We start from the raw sequence: 20,897 nt of genomic DNA, 5'->3' as shown, positions 1-20,897 counted from the left end.
AGCATGGGCGGATTTAGGGGTTGTTTGCTTAGGGGTGGACCTTCCTGGGGTTTAGAAAACGCCACAGTTGGTGAGGGACCTGGAGTTTTCCCGCAGGAAATTGTTAATATCCTCACTCGGTTTTTGAGCATTTTCGTGTATAATTCTCTATAATATACATAAGTTTTTTTTTTCAGAAAGTTGTTGGCAGGGGATCAAAGTCTCTCCATACCCCCCCCCTCCCGTTACTACAGAGAAGCCCTCCAATGCTTTTCAGTCATTATATACATAGAAATGCAATGCAACATACCCTCACTACATTTCAACATTTAGATAGCCGGGATGTCCAGTCAAAATCATAATAAAACATACCACCTCTACTTTTTTCCCACTTCGAACACTGATATAGATGATCCAATGGAAGAGGCATTGATGTATGCTGATACACTTCCGCGTTTGGGGTTCGTTGAGGTTGCGAATAGGCAATACGTAACGCATGGTGCTCTAGGATTTGGAGGCGACCATAAAACTGTGGACTGTTCCTCTTTTTTTTTTTTTTTTTTTTTGAGGGAGGCAGGTTGGGGGAACATCTTTATTGTTTCAAAAGCAGAAGATGAGATTAATCTGCCACTAGAGGGTTTCGCCCTCTCTCTTGGCATGGGGTGTGTTTGCATCAATTGTGCCTTTATTTTACTTATACTTGGGCATTGAGCTGTAGAGAAATATACTGGTAATTAATAATTAATAAATATCAAAGAAACTAATATATTACAACAACATATATATTGAATAGTTAAGAGAAAACATAAATATAAAGAAAAAGTATCATAGGAAAGATAAATATAACTAACTAATATATAAGAAATGTATAATGAAGTCAAGATAAATATAACTAACTAATATATATGAAATATATAATGAAGTGAAATGATTAAGAACAGTGAAGGTACTACGAATACGACGAAATGAATGTACAAATATATAAAGCAATAGTGGAATTCAAATAAGGTCGAATTGGAAGAACGACAGTCGAGTGGTGATGATGAATGCAGTGCACTTGACATCACAACACAAAACAATTAAATTTGTAAGTATGACGAATGCAGGCTAGTCTTCTGTCTTGGGGTGGCTCAAGACTAATGAGAAAACATTGGGAAGCCCTTGTTAGTGGTGTGATAAATAAACAGTGCTTGTTCCTCAAGACAGATAATATGATTCGGGAAATTATATACTTCTCCAGACTCTCAGAGGGTTACGCCCTCTCTTTGGCAAATGATTTTCTATACAAAATTAATTTTGAAAAGAATGGGATGGTCTAAGGGAAGTTTGATAATTAACAGTGATTTTTGGGCATCAGTTTTGGAAAGGAGTTTTATCATCATTTTATTGTTCTTTATTTATTTATTAGTCATCTTTATTATAAATTACAGAAAAGAAGCAGTGCAATCAATGTGCCAAGTGTGCATACATAATAATGTATATATAACTTAAATAAGGCAAGAAAATGATAAATAAAGGGTCTCGTGTGAATAGCGAAATATGAAGTGAAGAATACTTAGCTGCAAATGTGCAAGAATATCAAACATATATATATATATATATATATATATATATATATATATATATATATATATATATATATATAATGCGAGATAGTATTAGAAGTGAGTGAAAATGTAAGATAATGAAGATGAAAGATGAGATGAAGTGCCAACACATCACAAACAAATAGCAATTAGTCAGACAGATGCAGGTTAAATCTTCTGTCCCGGGGTGACTCGGGACTAATGATCACAGGGGAAAGCCCTTGTTAGTTATGAGTATATCTGTGCTAAGATGGAAAAACATGAAGAATATGATCATGAATGATATAAATGGCATAGATGTCACGTTCGTCCTCTGGGAGATTTGCATAATGGACATACAAGGAAATGAGTACATTTAAAGGAGAATGCTTGTAGCGGTATGCGGCATCAGTAACAGCATCAGACTGAAGAATGTTCAGAAATAGCGGATGGTCCGTTTCAATGCGAGAAGTGATGTACCGAATACGGAGTTGTGCAAGATGTTCTGTGAGCTTTGGAAAGTTGATGTACTCATACGTGAGCCACGTAGGATATGACAGTTTCAGTCGGTGAGCTAGTCGAATAGCATGACGCTCCAATATACAAAGTTTTTCGTAGAACGAAGCAGACGCATGGCACCAGGCAGTATGTCCGAAAGTGAATATAGCTCGAAGAAACATCTTGTAAGTATGGAGTAGAACATCGGGTTGGAGGCCCCAAGTGGTGCCTGTGAGACGACTTAAAAGATTTAAACGAATAGTAGTCTTAGTTCTTAGTTTTTGCAAATAGGCATTCCAAGTCAGTTTGGAACCGAAGACGACGCCCAAGTAGGTAGCAGTGTTGGTAGGGCGTACAATGTACCCATCAACAGTTACTCGTAAGAGTGTGGGGTTTCGGTAAACCCTAGAACGCCTGTTAGATGGTAGGAAAACCAGCGCTTGTGTTTTGTCATTGTTAATAGTCAGATGCCATCTCTGGCACCACTTGATGAAATTTTCGAGAGTTGTTTGTAGAGCAAGACTAATTTGCTGGACAGTGTTGCCAAATGCAAGAACAGATGTATCGTCAGCATATTGGAATGTGAAAACATTTCGTGACACTGAAGGAATGTCTGAAGCGTAAAGAATATATAATAATGGACTGAGTGCAGAGCCCTGGAGAACTCCAGTAAGTGGAAAAATAGGCCAAGAGAGTATGTTACCAACTGGGACATACGCAATGCGATTTGTAATGAAGGAGTAGATTACCCTTGGATAGCAAACGGGAAGTTTGAATGACTGCAGTTTTTGAATTAGCCCATAGAGCCAAACTTTATCAACAGCCTTTTCTAAATCCATTAGAATGAGGCAGGATGAAAAGCCTTTGTTAAATTGATTTGTAATTATGGTACTGAGACGAAACAGTTGGTCATGGATGGAGAATCTAGGCCGAAATCCTGCTTCATGAATAGGTAATAGACCAGTATTTTCAAGATATTTATGAAGGCGACAGACAAGGATTTTCCCAGGATTTTGCTGAGAACAGATTAAGTTGGATTGGTCTGTATGAACAAACAGAATGGACAGGTTTATTTGGTTTATGAAACATAGCAATTTTTGAGACTTTCCAATCAGGAGGATAGAAACCAGTTTGAAGTATGAAATTATATATTGTTGCCCGAGTTAGCAGGAATGAGTATGGAGCTTCTTTTATGTGTCGATAAGAGATGGTATCAATCCCAGGTGCTGCATTTTTCTTCCGTTTTAGTGTAGAATGGATTTCATCGGTAGTAATGCGTGCAGAAAGTGGATACTCAGGATCAATGACATGATTTGTTGAAGGTTGTAAAGCAGGAATGCAAGACAGGTATTTCCGTTCAGAGCGTTTAGAAGCCGCTGTTAGCGTAAAAACGGTCTGGAGCTGTGTAGCAAAGGCGTTTGCTTTTTCGTCATCGGAAAACAGAGGAATGTCATCTACAACTAGCGCTTAGGTTATTGTGGTATTCTTGCCAGTAAGTTGATGAAATCGCTTCCAGTAACGACATGGATGTGCTTCCTCGGATACGGTGTTGCAAGTTTTAATCCAATTGCGGCGTTTATATGCAACAAGATAGCTATGAACAGCTCGTTGCCATTGGCGATACTGACGAAGACATGAGTCATTCCCAGTTCGATAATATTCCCGAAGATGTTGTCGGGCTTTCTGTATGAGTGGAAGATATCTCGGTGGTAGGGTCGGTTTGTGGGGATGTACTTGCTGCATCGGAATATGCTGCTGGGCACTGGTTTGAATTGCTGTAGTAATAGCAGTAAGACAAGAAGCAAGTTCAGTTTCAGAAGTTGGAAGTGTTATGGTAGAGAGAGAGTGCTCTAGATCTTCCTGGAAATGAGGCCAATTCGCCTTATCAAACCTCGGAACTCGACGAGGTGCCAGTACAGGGCGTGGGGGTTGTGCCCGAGTGAACGTTAATTTTATTGGATGATGAGTCTAGTATTGAAAGCTGACAGTTATTAAGGAGATTCATAGAGGTGATGACGACATCCGGTGTAGTTTGACTGATATATCTGGTGTGTGCAGGAAGAACATGAAGATGGAGCTGAAGATTGTTACTTATGTATTCCTGAAAGTCGGTTTTTCCGCGCTTAGTACGACTGTGGAAATTAATTTCCGCCATGGTGATATTTCGAAAGTTGGTAGCTATATATCGAAAATATTCGAATGGGATACGCTGACGTGGTCTAATATAGATTGTACTGAAGTTAATAACGATCGATGGAAAGTATATAGTGAATAATAGGTATTCCAGGAGATTACCTAAAGCTTGTGGAGTATAGGCTCGAACTGGATACTTTGGGAAATATCCTATTGCTACTCCCCCTTGGGCCCGTTGAGCTTGATCTTGAAAGTCGCATCGTTGCAGTTGGTATCCAGGAATACGAGCAAGATACTCGGTATTAAGGCGGTTTCATTTAAAGCAAAAACACTAATATGTTCTTCCATTAATAAAGATTCAAGTAACAGTCTATGTTGAGAAAAGGATCGAATATTGACAAAAAGAAAGTTAATCCCCATTTTGAAGAAGACGGTGTAGATTGTTTTAAACAGCGGTTTCCAGGGTTCCAATGTGAAAATGCACATAATTATTAGAATAAGTTGCATGAAGATTAATATTAAAAATAGATTTGGCGACAGAAATGATATGTTGAATAATGTGAGCTCTCTGAAAAGGAAAAATGTTTTGTAACACCAGACTAACATAGTATATAAGATCTTCGACTGTTAACGGAGGTAATAGTGATTGCGTAGGTGGTGTAGTTTTGTCTGCTGTTTTTAATGGAACAGTTAGTTCCGGATTTTCAGGCATAGGTGGCGGTTTAGCCGTACAACGATAGCTATATGTAGGATGAAGCCCACTGCCACATGTATTGCATTTAGGGGGTCCCTTTAAGTTAGGGCATGTTTTGGTATCATGGAGTCCGGAGCAGTAGCCACATTTGGGTTGATTACGACAATTGGCCGTAGTATGGTCATTGTACAACGACACTTTTCGCAACGAATTGGAAGCGGATCCTGCGTTTTAGATGGTTCGACGCGATGGATTTTCTTATAGATGGGTGTGCCAAATCTGAGAAGATAGTCAATGGTATCTTGCCGCTGCGACAAAATGCGTACCATATATGTTGGACCATTATTATTGCGAATGCGAATGCATTTATCCACTGAAATCCCTTCTTGTGCTAATTCCTCCTGAATTTCTGTGTCAGTTAGATCGGGGGAGAGACCCCTAATAACAACCGACAGAAACAGTGGTTTTCTAGGAGGTGGCTGTTGTTTCATTCGCTTGATCGTGAACTTCGTGAGTTTAGCGTTCTTACCAAAAATTTCGTAAGAAGCTTCATTACCAACTGTGATACCAAAATTTGGATCGTTAGATTTTAATATATAGTCATTTTTGGTTTTGACGATTTGAGCTAGGGTGTGTCGTACCCGAGGAACATACTTAGCAATTTGCAGAAAAATCATTTTTGGGTTCGAATACTTAGCGTTAAAATCAGTAAGGATGAAATGAAATAGAGGCGTATGATTTGATGAAATACTTGGAGACACTGCAGAAAGTACACCTGTATTTTGTCGTTCAACCTCGATATCCATTGATGTTATAGGTGAGCGAGACCGTATGCGTTTCGCGGATTGCGTAGATTGGCTTGATGGGTGTCTATCTCGAGATACGTTGATCGGTTCACGGCCCCCCAAAAAATGCCGAGTGCAAGTGGATGGTTGTGCTATTGAAGTGCTGGGTATTGAAGGAGATACAGATGGTAAGCCCGAATGTCTGCCAAGATTCATTTGTTCAGTGGTTTTGCCAGAGTCATTCATCGTAATAGTGTAGCCAAGAGCCGAAGCCCAAATGAGGATGAAGGTGAAAGAAAGCATGATAAGATGAGGTTCAAAAAGCAAGCTGCCCTCTGAAAGTGAAAATTTTCGTCAACCCTCTAAATGCAGTACGTGTGTTTTGCTCACAAATGCGTTTTGCAACACTTGATCCTCGCTCGCACATTAACTCACACAAGAGAAGTTAGGCCTCTAAATTCAGTATGTTGTGTTCCTCAACAACGTTATCCGACTTTAATTGAATTTGGTGTGCCTCTATATGTGGAATTTTAGTGTTACCGTAGAAAAAAACGTTTTTCTCGAAATTATCAATACGACTTGCATTCGAGTTCTGAGTTTATTTATTTCCCAATAACTTTGTTCGATTATAATGGAACTCGGTGTTCGCTATCTTTGAGATTTACAAAATATGGGTCTATTGCTAGTAAGTGTAGTCAGTTAAAAATAAGGAGGTAATAGTACTAATGCGTCTTCTATGGTAGACAGTTCGAAATAGCCATGGGCACTGTGGATATAAGACTTCTCTCTCTTTTTTCTTTCTACGAAGCGTACAAAGGTTGGCGTTTCCTTCAAAATATAAAAGTTATTTTTAATGTTTTAGTTTTAGAATCAGTCAACAGGAAAGAAATTAATTCACCTCTTATCGTCTGGATAAACCTTTTTCTTGATATATTACTTTAAAGCTACTAATGGCCTGAACATTCTTTGAGGCTTACAGATATGTCTCTTTTCTTGAGGTGGAAAACTCTCAAGGGCAAAAGGGTGAAGCCACTGTCATCTTAACGAAAAATTAAGAATGACTCTCATTAAACATAGAATTTACTTTAATTCCTAGTAGAGATCTTGTTTAGAGTAGAGTAATTACTGAATGCAAAAAAAAAAAATCACCCCAACAAGAACAATACTTTTAAAAATTATTTTTCTAAAAGTTGCCAAATTTTCATGAAATTTGGTACGTGCTTTCTTGAAACTTTCCATTTGTACTCATTATTTGGTTTTGAAATTAGCTAAGGACAATCATCCCCTCTTAAGAAAAATATATTAGACCATTACTATTCAAAATGAATCTTTCCAGTAAATTTAAATGAGCTATATTGCTTGGGATTCTAAGGAGCTTAGAAAATGGATGAATTGAACCATATTCTTTTTAAAATACATATTTAACGTTCACATTAAAATGTATTCGAGCATCATAAAACATGATGATTGATTTTCTTCGAGGTTTTCCAATGCTATTTATTTATTGGGGATGAAATTGCCAAGAGAAAGATGAATTTTCTCCCATTTTCTTTTTTAAAAGAAACTTCTGCCCTCGATTTTATTATGCATGACAATTTGCATTTAAATAAAACCTTTTATTATAATATTGTAATATCCCACGAGGTATTGTGTACAAATAACACTTTACGCTTATGTTTATAAACGCTATCACATGGTTTTACAAGAAGATACTACGCACCACGTGGATCCACTGCAACCAGCAGACGACGGACTTCTTTCTCCTCCCAGGAAGCAGACGACGACATCGGAGCAGCAGCGCCATCGCCGTGTGGGGATCTATAAATTTGGCAGTCGACACCGGACCAATATCAGTTCGCTGTTGTCCCTCCTATTGTTTGCTTCGGAACATTAGGAGTAACCTAACCCCAAGCCTCTACTCTGCTTCGGACCCTAGGCTTTTCCTTTCACCAGGCTTAGCCTGCTTCGGGGCTCTGCAATCACTAACCCACTCACTGGTTGGGACGGAGCTTTGGGGGAACCTTCGCCACTCTGCCTAGCCTGCTTCGGGGCTCTATAATCACCAACCCCCTCACTGCTTGCCATGGAGCTTTGGAAAATCCTTCGCCACTCTGCCTAGCCTGCTACGGGAATTTATGTAGATCCTGTCTGCGAACTCTCGGTCAGAGACTACCTATTTCTAACCTCACAAGTATAGAGAAAATATCTTTGTAGTACTTTTGTAAAATATTGTTAATTAGTGGATTTTTATAATAAAAAGCCGGTAGTGGGAGTCGATTCCGGACACTCTTTTTATTATCTCGTTCTACCTACATCCTATATGTGACAGAGTTTTACATGGTCGAGTCTTTGACCCACTCAGTTTTTATCTGAATACTCCCCTACCGGACGGTATTTTTATTAATCGGAAGTGAACTTTTTCCAATTCATAGGTATGTGATTTTCTTATCTGTGAACTTAGTGACTCGGACGTGACTATATTTTATGTATGCCTCATACCAGATCAGGGAAAAACACTTTTCCGGGAGACAGTGCAAAGATGGAACAGAATTCCCGCCCTTCTTATAATATCCTTCACCTTACTAAGTACTCTGGACACGTTAGAGAAGATCCGGATAGGTTTTCTGTGTTATTTGACCACCTTGCGCTATTGCATTCCAGGAATGCCAAGAAAAAGAAGAAACTGCTACCCATGTATCTTTAGAACGTGGCTCTTGATTTGGTATTGCAATTGAAAGCACAAAACCAATTGGACGCACTTAGTTAAGATCAATTAAAAGCCAAACTAACGGATTTAAGTGGGCCAAAATTGCCGGCATAGCGAGCAGAATTTGAAATTTTTCAGATTCAGCAAGAGGAAAACGAACCCATTGACGCATATTTTTTAAAGAAAATTAAAAGTCATTCGTCGAGTTATGCCTCAAGCCACTGAAGAACAAGAAATAAACTATTTATTTTTGGGTTTAAAGAAAAATTTCTTACAAAAGATAGCATTGCAAACATTTACTACAGTACAGACTTTGCAGTTACATTTACATAACTTGAAAAAAGCACATAATCTTATGAAAAAGCGTGATTATGTAGAATTACAGTAAGCGATTTATTCACTTTGTGACCAGAATCCATCTGTTAGCAGTTTAAATTCTTCGACAGTTGCTAGCGCCTCCTTCCCCAAATATCACTAACAATCAACTTGCCCATCATGCAATCAGATACCCAATTGGCATCATTATCAACATCCTGCTCCAGCATTTCCTTAGCTTCCGCACCACAGCTACAGGGTGCCTCTCAAACTCAAGTACCTTCAAATCCTCCCTTTCAAGTTAACACTACACAAAGCCCCACCCGATCCCCCTGCGCTAAGCACATCTAACACTACGAACGCCAGTAGTTTATTGGAATTTAGTAAACTTGCCAATCAGATGGCTGAATTATCTTTTAGTGGCTCAAAATGCTGTGAGAAATTCTCTATTTAGACGAGGCGGAGAGCAAGACGAAAGATATACGATAGGATCTGACCTTTACAACTCATCTTTTAAATATTTCTCTTCTTTCAATTGGCAGCACGAAAAGAAAAGAACAGGATAAGAAAATAAACACAACTCAATTGGCTACGGATATTGTGTAGCATAAAACATTTTAATCATTATCATTTTTTACTTTTAAAAAGAGAACAGTACTCATCATTCGAAAGAAGAAACACGAAGACAAACTTTCAGTTGGAAAATAACTTTTCTTTGCGACAGAAACACTTCCTCTTCTCCGTTATTTACCAAAAACTGATTCATTATTCTTCACTGAATGAAAGAATGCTGATATTGCACTTCCACATTTGAAAAGGATTCGGTTATTTAAATATGTATGTTTAGTGCAAGTATTTTAGAAACCTTACACCTTATACAGGGTACCAAGTAATCACGCCGCTCGCACCACGAACTTTCCAATATAAATCATTTTGATATTCCTGTGATAATCTCAACTTTTCTAGTATTTGCATCTCTTTTTATCTCATACCTGCCATATCGCCGTCTTCGCTCGGAACCAAAAAAAAAGAAAACATCTAAACGGCTCCGTCTAGATATATCTCCACCAATTCAAATGGGCACACTTAACAGTATTCTTACTTCTAACGGACAAACTATTACACACACTTCAACACTTCACCATTAGTGAGTTAATATACATATATTAATAAACTAATGCCAAAGATTAAAACAGACCTTCCTCAAGGGAAATGAAGTGACACTTTTAATTTAATGTACACCGATCCTGCCTGTGTTTAGGGAATAACTGTTTAGTGCTTTCTTCCACTGCCTTAAGAGTGCTTCGAATAGTGCATTTTTTAAGTGTGTATAGTATTATCAGTGCTTTTAGTGATTTTTGTGTGGTCCCTTAGTGTTTCTATCCCCACAAGAAGAAAAATAACCCTTCGGCTTATTTTTTAAACAAGTCAGGGGGTGTAGTATCTCACGTGGTATTGTGTACAAACAACACGTTACGCTTATGTTTATAAACACTACCACGTGGTTTTATGAGAAGATAGTATGCACCACGTGGATCCAGTACAACCCGCAGACGACGGACTTTTGGCTCCTCCCAGGAAGCAGATGACGACGACATCGGAGCAGCAGCGCCACTGCCGTCTGGGGATATATAAATTCGGCGACCGACAGCGGATCAATACCAGTTCGCTGGTGTCCCTCCTATTGTTTGCTTCGGAACATTAGGAGTAACCTAACCTCAAGCCTCTAGTCTGCTTCGGGACTCTATGCTTTTCCTTTTACCTGGCTTAGCCTGCTTCGGGGCTTTCTGCAATCACTAACTCCCTCACTGCTTGCCACGGAGCTTTGGGAAATCCTTCGCCACCCTACCTAGCTTGCTACGGGGCTTTGTGGAGATCCTGTGTGAGACATCTTGGTCAAAGACTACCTGTTTCTAACCTCACAAGTATAGAGAAAATATATTTGTAGTATTTTGTAAAATACTGTTAATTAATGGAATTTTATAATAAAAGGCCGGTAGTGGGAGTCGATTCCGGACACTCTGTTTATTACCTCACTCTACCTACATCCTATATGGGACAGAGTTTTACAATATAATCTGAATTCCACTATCTAATCTGCTCGAATTTCCAATTGGAAGCAGTAAAGCTTGCTATTAGCTTCCCATTGAGCAACACTTAAATAGAAATTCTTTGGTCCGTAGAAGTTAAATTATAGCAATCATTTATGGTTGTTACGGTGTATGCATCGTGTTAGTGGGCAAAAGCGATGAACTTACCATCCATGGATTATTTCGAGCAGTCTTCACACTAATTCCACCGATAGCAGCAAACACACCGTCGGGGAGGTTTACACTCACATTGATAGGGAATCTGTAACCAACACATACTGCAAAGATCAAGTATTGGTTTCTAAATTTTCCATTTACACAAAACAGATTTAAATTTAGAATAAAAGCATAAATACATACTGTTTGACGTGGAAATGTATTTGGTACGAGAATATTTTTCTATCCTAAACAATGTGTGTTCAGGACGGACGCGAAGGAACGTCCCCAGCCATTATTATCGACGTCCAAAAAATTCGAGAAGTTTATTATTTTAAAAAGTTATTATAGACTTAAAAACATATGACATCATTGCTATTATATTGTGTTTCTCAACTAAGTATACCGTTTCCAAAACTTACAACTCGATTACATAGTATTTGCTGTGTGGTAGAGTGGTATACTTTCGAAATTTAATCATGTATTTCTCGATTGTAAATCACATTTCTCAATTTTTATATAGTTTTCTAGTACCTCCGATGTTGTAGGCACACATAAGTTAACATACTTCCATATAGACGAGTTTAAAGTGTTCAATTATCTATAACAGAATCAGCTCATCCAACACCGATTGTGTTCTGTCTCCAATGTGAGGAGCAGCACTCTTTGTAATCACTTGCAGACCTTCCATTGCATAAAGCTTCTTAGCAACTGAATAACGTACATTTTATTCCACTCAAGATGATAAGTTTACCAGAAACCAAAAAATGTGCGTAACTTTTGAGAAGAAAGACTGTCTTTCATAAGCCCACGTGTCAGTAACTTGTTGAATTGAACCAGAACTCTTCATTGGGAAGTCGTTAAAGCGAATAGCAGAAATCTCGCTTCTCGCTGTACCCGGATGTTAGCTATAAATTGCTCGTGGAATTAGACGCTTTGTACTGACGCAGTTTCATCTTATTGGTGTCCGTTTCACACAGGGTGGGAATTTCGTTGTTGTAAATATCCGTCAAAACATATACTTGACAATAAGCAGCATAACAGTTCTCAAATTAAAGGATGTGTCAAAACATTCCAACTTCTCAAATTATTCTTTGGGAATTTTCTGTCCATATAAAAGTACAGGATGGATCCCTGTACTTTCAGAGGTACTTATCCTAGTATTAGACACCTGATAACAAATTTCAATTTTTAGCAGTTCCCAATTTTTAAGGGAGTGGGCCAACTCATCCCTGTCGAAAATTGATACGTAGGAAGCGGTACCCTATCAAATTAAGGAATGGTGAGTCAGGAGCTACATCCTCTAGTTACAGGAACCTTTAGCTCTATACTCAGAGGCTTATTGTCCTAAAGTCACCTCATTGCTAGTATTAAATATTTCCTGATCTAAGATCTGGTCAACTAAGCTACAAAGCGATTCGCATTAAGAATGATTATTCCACTGCTTACAATGTAAAAATCAAATGTAGAATATTGAATTTACGAAACGTAAGGTCCGTTTAATACGGTTATTGGAATCGGTTATTGTGTTTTAATCTATGTACAATTTCTGTGAAGAATTTTAAGATAAAATCAGAACCCCAATCACTGTGACCGGTAAGTATTTACATCTTAGGGATTCATAGTTAAATGGTTAGTATCACCATTTTCGATGCGGGACAGTTGGATTCCTAATGGAGATTCATGTGGCTCGAAGTCCGTATTAGACCGAAGGTCCACATTTCATAATACTTTCGTGCTGAATGACGAAGTAAAATCCTAAGACAAAAAGTAAATTTCCTACACCAAGGAAATTTCGTTGTTGTATTATTAACAAAATCCCTCGCATTTCTTCTCCTTTATCAAAAATACCAAATCACTTACCATCCATGGCGAAAACCTAGAGGATTTCACGTTCACACCACCGACAGCAGCAATACTAAAGAAGTCTGAGAACGGGTTGGGTGTAGACTTAAGAGGATCGCTTGGAAACAAGCCACCAGCACATACTGCAAGAATTAACATGTTTAACACTAAGCACCGCATATAATCTTCAAAAGTTTAGGAAAAAAGATATTCATTGTAATATTAATAAATTATTTATCTGAGATACGTAATGGATGAATCCGTAAGTACTTGTTCAGCCTTGGACGTGAAATTTAAAACGAATATTAACCACTTTATAAAATAAACTTGAGTTGTATTTATTCTCTGATTTTTATCGCTCCGAAAATAAGAATGAAGTGTAATGCCAATCAAATTGATTTCTCCTATAGTAAAATTGTCCGGGTAGGAACATCATCACATAATTTTCCTTAATGGGCACAAATAAAATTAGCTGAATAATCTTTATATACATAATGGCATAGTGAATTGAGTAGTAACTAGACTTTTTAAAGTCCCTATGGTATACAAGGTTATACAATGTAAGTATGTTTCTGACACGAAACGATGAAATTTTGTTGAAATTTAACTGAGTAAACACCTTAAAATATTAGGTATGCATTATTCTTGTATTAAAGACATTAAAAACGTTTCTTTCTACATTCTTGTGCTATTCAATGCAACTTGTCCTGATTTCTTTGTTACTATTGCAGAAACAAAATGAAGCAATTTGTCTGCAGTGTCTATAGAAATGAAAACGCACAAAGCATAGGGGGCAATCATTTGTAAGTAATCTGCTAGATTCGAGCAAAAGGTTGTGTCTCGTTCCCTTACAGGCAGAGTATGAAGTATGTGCACTTCCCAATAGAAAATATTTCATCTTACAAAGTAGTAATAATAAATATGTTAGAAGTTGAAATCTCGAAACTAATTTAATTGAATGTTTGCACTATTCTTGACTTTTAATCTATACGTAGGTATAATTACCATTATGTAAGATAACTTGGACAACGAGAAATTGGGATATATTAATCGTAATTAGATTATGAATATTTGCTTCATTTAACAATAATGGACCTTTAAATATTTACTATGCTGGCACATTTGCAACGTTTCATATTAGAAACCACGTAGTAAGTAATTTATCGTTGTAGAAAATCAAAATGGTGCGTTAGGTGTCCTTTCAATGCTTGCATTTTCATTTTCATACATATGTTTGAATTACGCATTTCTGACAACTAGGCCTATCAGTAATTTCATAACTAGAGAAAATGAGATCACTTAGTTTAGAACTAGTAAATACTCGCTAGAATAAAGTGAACTATCATAAACAAGATTAAAATTCAAAAGTATTAGAAATAACACAAATTATATATCTGTTTGGGAAAGTATAAAATATGAATTTATTTTGTATTAAAAACAAAACAAACTATATACTCACATGCAAAAAAAAAAAAAAAAAAAAAAAACTACTATATACATGAAATGATAATTCAGGTTTGACGTCCTACTTTTCTATATCAGAAACTCATAAACAAAGTGCTTGTAAATTTGGCATACTAACACTAGCGTCAATTTGTTGACGATTTGTTCAAAATTAATTTTGGAGGTATTAATTTCACTTTTCCTTCTTCTGAAATAAAGCACCAGTAACCAGAGTTGGCGTGGGTCAATGAAAACTTGACCCACGACCCACTGACCCACCACCCACCGTGACCCACGACCCACTGACCCACCACCCACCATGACCCACCACCCACCGTGACCCACCACCCACGTTGACCCACTCTGACCCACCACCCACCATGAACCACTCTCATCCACTTTGACCTACTCTGATACACCAAAATCCATCTTCATCAACTCTGAACACGATCCACGGACTCTTCTGAACTGACTAAAGAGTTTACACTTGTAATAAAACAAGACTGTGAAATTGTCACTAATCGGAGTTTGAATTTCTAGTCAATCGCTCAAAAACCACTCACAATAACGGTGGATCTGACCTTTACGATATAAAATGGTAAAGTGTTGGTCAGTGAGGAAATTGAAACAGTTCGAGGTGGGGGGAAATTAGTGTGTGCCTAAAATATACTTGTACTAAGAGAGTATTCTTGCTAGTGTTAATTTCTGAACGCATTCCACAAGAAACTTCTATTCGCAGGAAAATACCCCTGTACAATATGGAAAAGTTATGGTTTCTCAGTTCACAGTATTTTTCTCACAAAAGACTTGAAAAATCAGTTGTTCATAGGGTATAAAGGTGCTCGGGTACCCTATGTGAGAGCATTTCCATAAAGTATGCTCAAAATTGTAATTTGTGTAATCACTAAAACACCACGTTAAATTTAACTTACAAATATGCATAATTGCAATTATTATGAATATTTATTCAAAGTAGTTTACCTAAAGCAAAGAAGAGACACTAAAAATTAGGTACAAAGTTGAATAACAAAATAAGCCATTAGTAATACAAGTATACATTTTCCATAACTCGTAATTTTCCACCTTAAAACAAATCTGAAATCGGATTTATTTCGTGTTGGTAACTTTTTGGCGGTAAATCATCGGCAGTGGAATGATGTCCATCCTTCAGCCAAGAAATAACTAGCTCGTCTATTTCGAGCTTGTCTAGCGGTGGGTCATTAACATTGATGAGCAACAAGTTAGACAATGTTTGAGCACTTAGTCTATTCCTAATATGTCATCTGTAAATTCATAAGGAGAAATCCCCGTTTGCACTCTGTCGTGGAAATTGATAATACTTCTACCCGATTTCTGCAACTTCTCATCGACAATCTACTTGTTAGACTCAAGTCTGATAACGATTTTTCTTGGTCAATTTTGAAATACTCAGCAAGAAGTATCATCTCTTTATCACCATACAACATCTTTTCCATATCGACCATGTCAGTTGGCAATGTCGACCCATGTAGAACAGAAACTTCATCTACCACGCCTTCGATAGGGAATTTTGTGAATAAATTATCAATTAAAGCCTGATAAACTGATGATTTCTTATTTGTTTATAAATTTAATTTTTGTAATTACACATGAAGGTTTGATACCATTACCAAGTTCCCTCTCCCGTCTGGAAAGCGAAAGAGAACGAGGTTCCTGGAAAGTGTTCAGAGGTGAATGGGAATTTCCCTCCTTCTTCAACTTCAATTACCACACTGTTGTTTGCCATGTGCCAAATTACGATGAATTTCAATTAAATAGTATAATTGAATACGATATATACGATGAATAGTATAATTATTTCCTTGTTGAATTATCAATACTTTTCAGTGGAAAAAAAGGATGAAATTTCAAAGTTCCAAATCAAAGTAAGTAGACCAACGTAAAAGGAAAAAGAGTGTAAAATTTTCCATAAATTATGCGTACAATCCAAACTTCAAAATTGCCGTGTAATTAAGCTTACAGTACAAATTTTATTCCTATTTTTCTCACAACGTTATGGGTTGATTGGCCTGTGCTGTAAGCGCTCCATATAATAAACATAATCTTCAGCAATTATTATAGCAGAAAGCAATGGATATATGAAACCAAGCACTGTATTTTTTGTTTCTGATTTTTTTTCTTAAAAACACCGATCGTTCTCGATCATTTTTACAAACCAACTCACTACCAATATTCCATATATAGAAAATGCCCCCCCCCCCCCCACATAAAGGAGAATTTAGAAAATGCTAGGACACATTCTGTTTATTTTCAATAAAGAGTTAATACTGAATTTCAACTCCGTAAGTTTAACGGCTTGCAAGATACTCATTTTTTTCGCAAAAATTAGGATCCTCACTACATCCTTAGGATATTATGCATTATAATAAAAGCAATATAACAACCCAATTTTTATTAAGACCTAACTATATACCAAAAGTAATTTCATTTGACTTTGCAATTTGACCGTGATGATCAGGCACACATAGTTACTTTCAATTTTTATATAATAATTTATATATTACAGTGATTCAAAAATGTATTTTTTCCAGTAGTTAGCTCTAAAAACTCACATGTCTCGAAAGCCAAGTTGTAGTGTAAGTCCTATTGCTATTATTACTATTAAAAATATCAATATCCAAAAGTGCCTGAAGTTCTTTTTTCACTTGGTTAGATATACTCACCTCAGGTAAGTAGACAGAAACAAGTGGAAAAGAAAAGGAAATAAAGGTGTTGAAAGTAAAACGGAGACAAATTTAAAGTCTTCAGAAGATACTGTCTGCAATGCAGTGAGCAGAGAGGGTCGGTAGATCATACTGAGTCGGTGGGTCGCAGTGGGTGGTGGGTCACGGTGGGTGGTGGGTCACAATGGGTCATGGTGGGTGGTGGGTCGCAGTGGGTCACATGCTGTTGACCCACGACCCACTGACCCACTCAGAAAACTTGACCCACTTGACCCACTGACCCACCAACCCACTGACCCACTCCATCTCTGCCAGTAACCACACTCCTATCACCATGATTTTGCATCTGAAAATAAATTGACAGTTCTTGCCATCTCCTTACTTCTCCCCTTCCTCACTAACTTTAAGTTACTAACCATTGTGGCGTATTATCTCTGAATAGTACCATTTGTTTACTACTCATAGGGAAGTGATTGATAGAATAGATTGATAGTCTTGCCACTTACAAATTCATTTTAGCTCTGATGTAATTTCACATGCAAAAGAATGTTTTTTTTAGTTTTACGTACCACGATTATGCCATATAAGCTAAAGGAGGCAGTGATGATGAGAAGAATGAAATGTTAGAATGAGGAAGTGAGGGGAAACAGAAGATCCCCGACAAAACACACGCACACGGTGTTTGTCCACCACAAAGTTTACTTGGCATGAGCTGATATCAAACCAGGGACCCCACGCATCTGCTGTGAACGCAATAGTAGTGAGTCACCGTGACTCATCACATGGAAATTAGCAACAGTGCCGAACAAGTCAGAATTTCAGGTTGTTTGGATACGAAAAGTTAAATGACAGCAAACTCTTAGTTATGACACTAGGCAAAAAAGGAAATTGACATAGTCAATATTAATTTAACAACATATGATCAAGGCAGTGAGGTTAGACATTTTCTACTTTTTTAAAATTAATAGGTTCTGGTATAGATTCTAAGACAGATTCTTTCTGAGCGAATACTTCTTTTAAAATAATTGTAAAATTTAGACTATTTTTTAATTTTGAGAAGAGATATTTCACGAACTGCCACGGTTCATCTCGAATTTTTAAGATTCGAATTCCACAAAGTGCGTCTCGACTAGAATCACGTTTCGTTTTCGAGGAGAAACGAGATTCGATACATGGATAGTCCTACAGGCCCGTATCCACGTGGAACACAAGGAGCCGGCTCCCCCCTAAAATTTTCACGATAGGCTTGCAAATGAACTATAATATGGTTTGATCGACCGCCCCCTAGATTTTTGGGCTGGCTACGGAACTGTCGTTCCATGCACATCTTTACATAGATTTCACAGCCAAAATAACCTAGTTTGATCATATATTCTCTACACTGTTCAACTTAGTAAAATCACAGTATATCCGTTGTCATGACGACTGATAGAAAATAAAATATTACTTGAATAGCACTGACAAATACTATGACAATAAAAAATTAGCAAAATTACTACAAGCTTCAGAAGATGATCACTTACATGGAACCCCTTGAGTGCGAGGTCGGAAGAGCAATCTCAAGTAAGGTTCATTTGAAAGTGTAGTGTGAACAACGATGACAAGAAAAATATTAGCTGCTAATGACTAATCATATGCATCAGGAGGGCAACAGAAAATACGTGTCCGGGAGGAGCAGAGATCAACCCTCTGTTGGTCTGGTGGATAAGGAAGAAGCGGTTTATGGGATAAAAGAAGCACTTCAGGAAATAAAAGATGAAGAAGATAGGAACAGAATTCGTAGAAAACTAGTAAATATAGTAAATAACAAATCAAGAAGACAAAGAGGAAATCTGAATGACAAAGAAAAATAGGAATGAAAAGGATAAGAACGAGAAAGAACATAGTAGTGGAACAGGCTGACAAAAGGGTGTTATAGTTGTGATGGATAAAGTGTGGTATGAAGAAAAACTTGGAGATATGAAAGATGAAACATACGAAGATGTGGCGGATAAAGGACAAGAAGAAGAGACAAAGAAAAAGATTATAGAGGACTGCAAAAAGAAAAGGTTCAAGAAGTTAGTGAGAGAAGAAGGAAAGTTGCCTAGGATGAAAGGATTTCCAAAAATTCACAAATAAGTAGTCAAGTTGAGGCCAGTGCTTAATTTCAGGAATAATATGTTAGAACTGTTGGGAAAAAGTTTAAGAGGATAGCCGAGACAGTGAGAGGACAGGAAAGTAGGAGAGTAGAGAACGCGCAAGAGGTTAAGAGGATAATACATAGATTAGGAAAAAGAAAGGAGAGCACAGCGTTATTTAGCTGGGATGTTAAGAGTATGTTCCCTAGCCTTAAGAGAAAAGAAATATTGAGAATAATAGAAGAGAAAATGGGCGAAAAGAGAATAGAAAACTGGGACAATAAGAAGGTAAGAAAAGGATTAGAGGCATTGTGGGAGAATGGATACTATATAATCAGAGACAGGATTGTTAAAATCAAGGAAGGACTTAATATAGGATCTTGTTCGAGTCCAGTACTATCAGATATAATAATGAATCGATGGAAGAAGGAAACGATAGAAAGAGAAGGAGAAAGACTGCTTCTTTTTGCCGTTATGTAGATGACTGTTTAGGAATATGGAAGGGAATGAAAAGGCAGCTGGATAAATTCATAAGAGACCTGGAAGATAAAAAGAAAGGGATTAGACTGGAGATGAAATAGAAGTAGACAAGGAGATAAGCTATTTAGATATGAAAATAAAGAAGTCAGAAGGAGGAGAGTTTATTACATCCTGGTACCAAAAAGAGTGTGCAGCGGGAGTGTATTGCCACAAACGAAGTGATGTGGATGAGGGTACAAAGAAGAATTTCATAAAGAGCATGGAGGAAAGATTAGGAGACCTAAACACAAATGAAGAACAGAGGAAAAGAGATTTAAAGAAGTTCTGGACACAACTAAGGAGAAATGGATACAACGAAGAGGATAAGGTGACAAGAAACATAGCAAGAGAGAGGAAGAAAGAATAAGAAGACAAGGACAAAAAATGATTTGGAATAGAAAGCCTAGGCAAAGAAGCAGAGAAGATAAAGAGAATACTTCGGAAAGCAGGAATAAGGACGTACAGGAAAGGAGGCAGCAGAATAATTGAACTGGTCTGGAAAACCAAGAGAAATGCAATAGCGGACAAAGACGAAGAGGGAGTAATATATAGAGTAGGATGCGCGGAGTGTAACAAAATTTACATAGGAAAAACAAAGAAGAAGACGGAAGAAAGGATACAACAGCACAAGGATGATGTAAGATTGAAAAGGGATAACAATGCGATATATAAGCATCAGAAAGAGACAAAGCACAGAACAGGGTGGGAAGGAGCAGAGGTCATAGAAGTAGAGAAGAGAGCTTTGTTGAGAAAATGTAAAGAAGCCAAGGAGATTATGATGGCAGGAGACAAGGTGACGAATTGGAATGCAGGATTCTCCATAAATAAAGAGTGGGAGAAAATTCTGCTTAAAGAAGAAGAAATGAAAAGGAAGAAGAAAGAAAGGGAACGAACAAATAAGAAAAATAAGGATAATTAAAGGCAGAATGTATCCAGTGAAAAAAGTAAACTTTTAATTGGACACATGTGCAGCTAAACAGTGAAAGTAAAAACCACATAAGTGTTACTTTTTAATGAAGGGGCGGAGCCTAATTAAAAGTTGATCTCCGGAGAGTATATGAGAGGTGACAAACTCCCAAACACCCAGACGGAGTGGAAGTCTGATGAAGACACAGTTATTGTGGCGAAACTGTTACGTGATTGTTTGTTGTGTTACATATTATCACATAGCCTTGCTCAGTGTGTTGTTGTGTTTTAGTACTAGCTGAAAATCCAGAACAGTTTGTAACTCCCAAGAAGTTCGCCATCGATCTTGATGGTGCGAAAGTTTGTGATCACTGTGGTGCGTCATTTTTCAATCGATGTTCATGGTACAAGTCAATGATTTGTTTTGAACATTTCATGAATGT

At 37.4% G+C, this 20,897-nt stretch overlaps 1 protein-coding gene across 3 annotated transcripts in view; it reads right to left on the bottom strand.

The window, feature by feature from the left end:
* The window catches only part of LOC145686524 (venom protease-like), a 70,048-nt gene that overhangs the window by 33,961 nt on the left and 15,190 nt on the right, over positions 1 to 20,897 (bottom strand). Inside the window, exons 1-2 of one of the 3 annotated variants that reach the window (XM_081759914.1) lie at positions 12,786 to 12,910; positions 10,935 to 11,044 (exon numbers count right to left, since the gene is read on the bottom strand). In XM_081759914.1, the coding sequence (XP_081616040.1) occupies positions 10,935 to 11,044; positions 12,786 to 12,792 (117 nt within the window). In that variant the 5' untranslated portion in view covers positions 12,793 to 12,910. Of the gene's footprint in view, positions 1 to 10,934; positions 11,045 to 12,785; positions 12,911 to 20,897 lie in introns of those variants that run through there. The other 2 variants (XM_081759912.1, XM_081759913.1) reach the window with 2 other exon arrangements.

The sequence above is a fragment of the Thermobia domestica genome, chromosome 5 (genome assembly GCF_964235325.1).
Source record: "Thermobia domestica chromosome 5, izTheDome1.hap1.1, whole genome shotgun sequence".
In the NCBI taxonomy this organism is placed as follows: domain Eukaryota; kingdom Metazoa; phylum Arthropoda; class Insecta; order Zygentoma; family Lepismatidae; genus Thermobia; species Thermobia domestica.
Note: the sequence above shows the minus strand (reverse complement) of the source record. Positions and strands in the feature narration are given on the sequence as shown.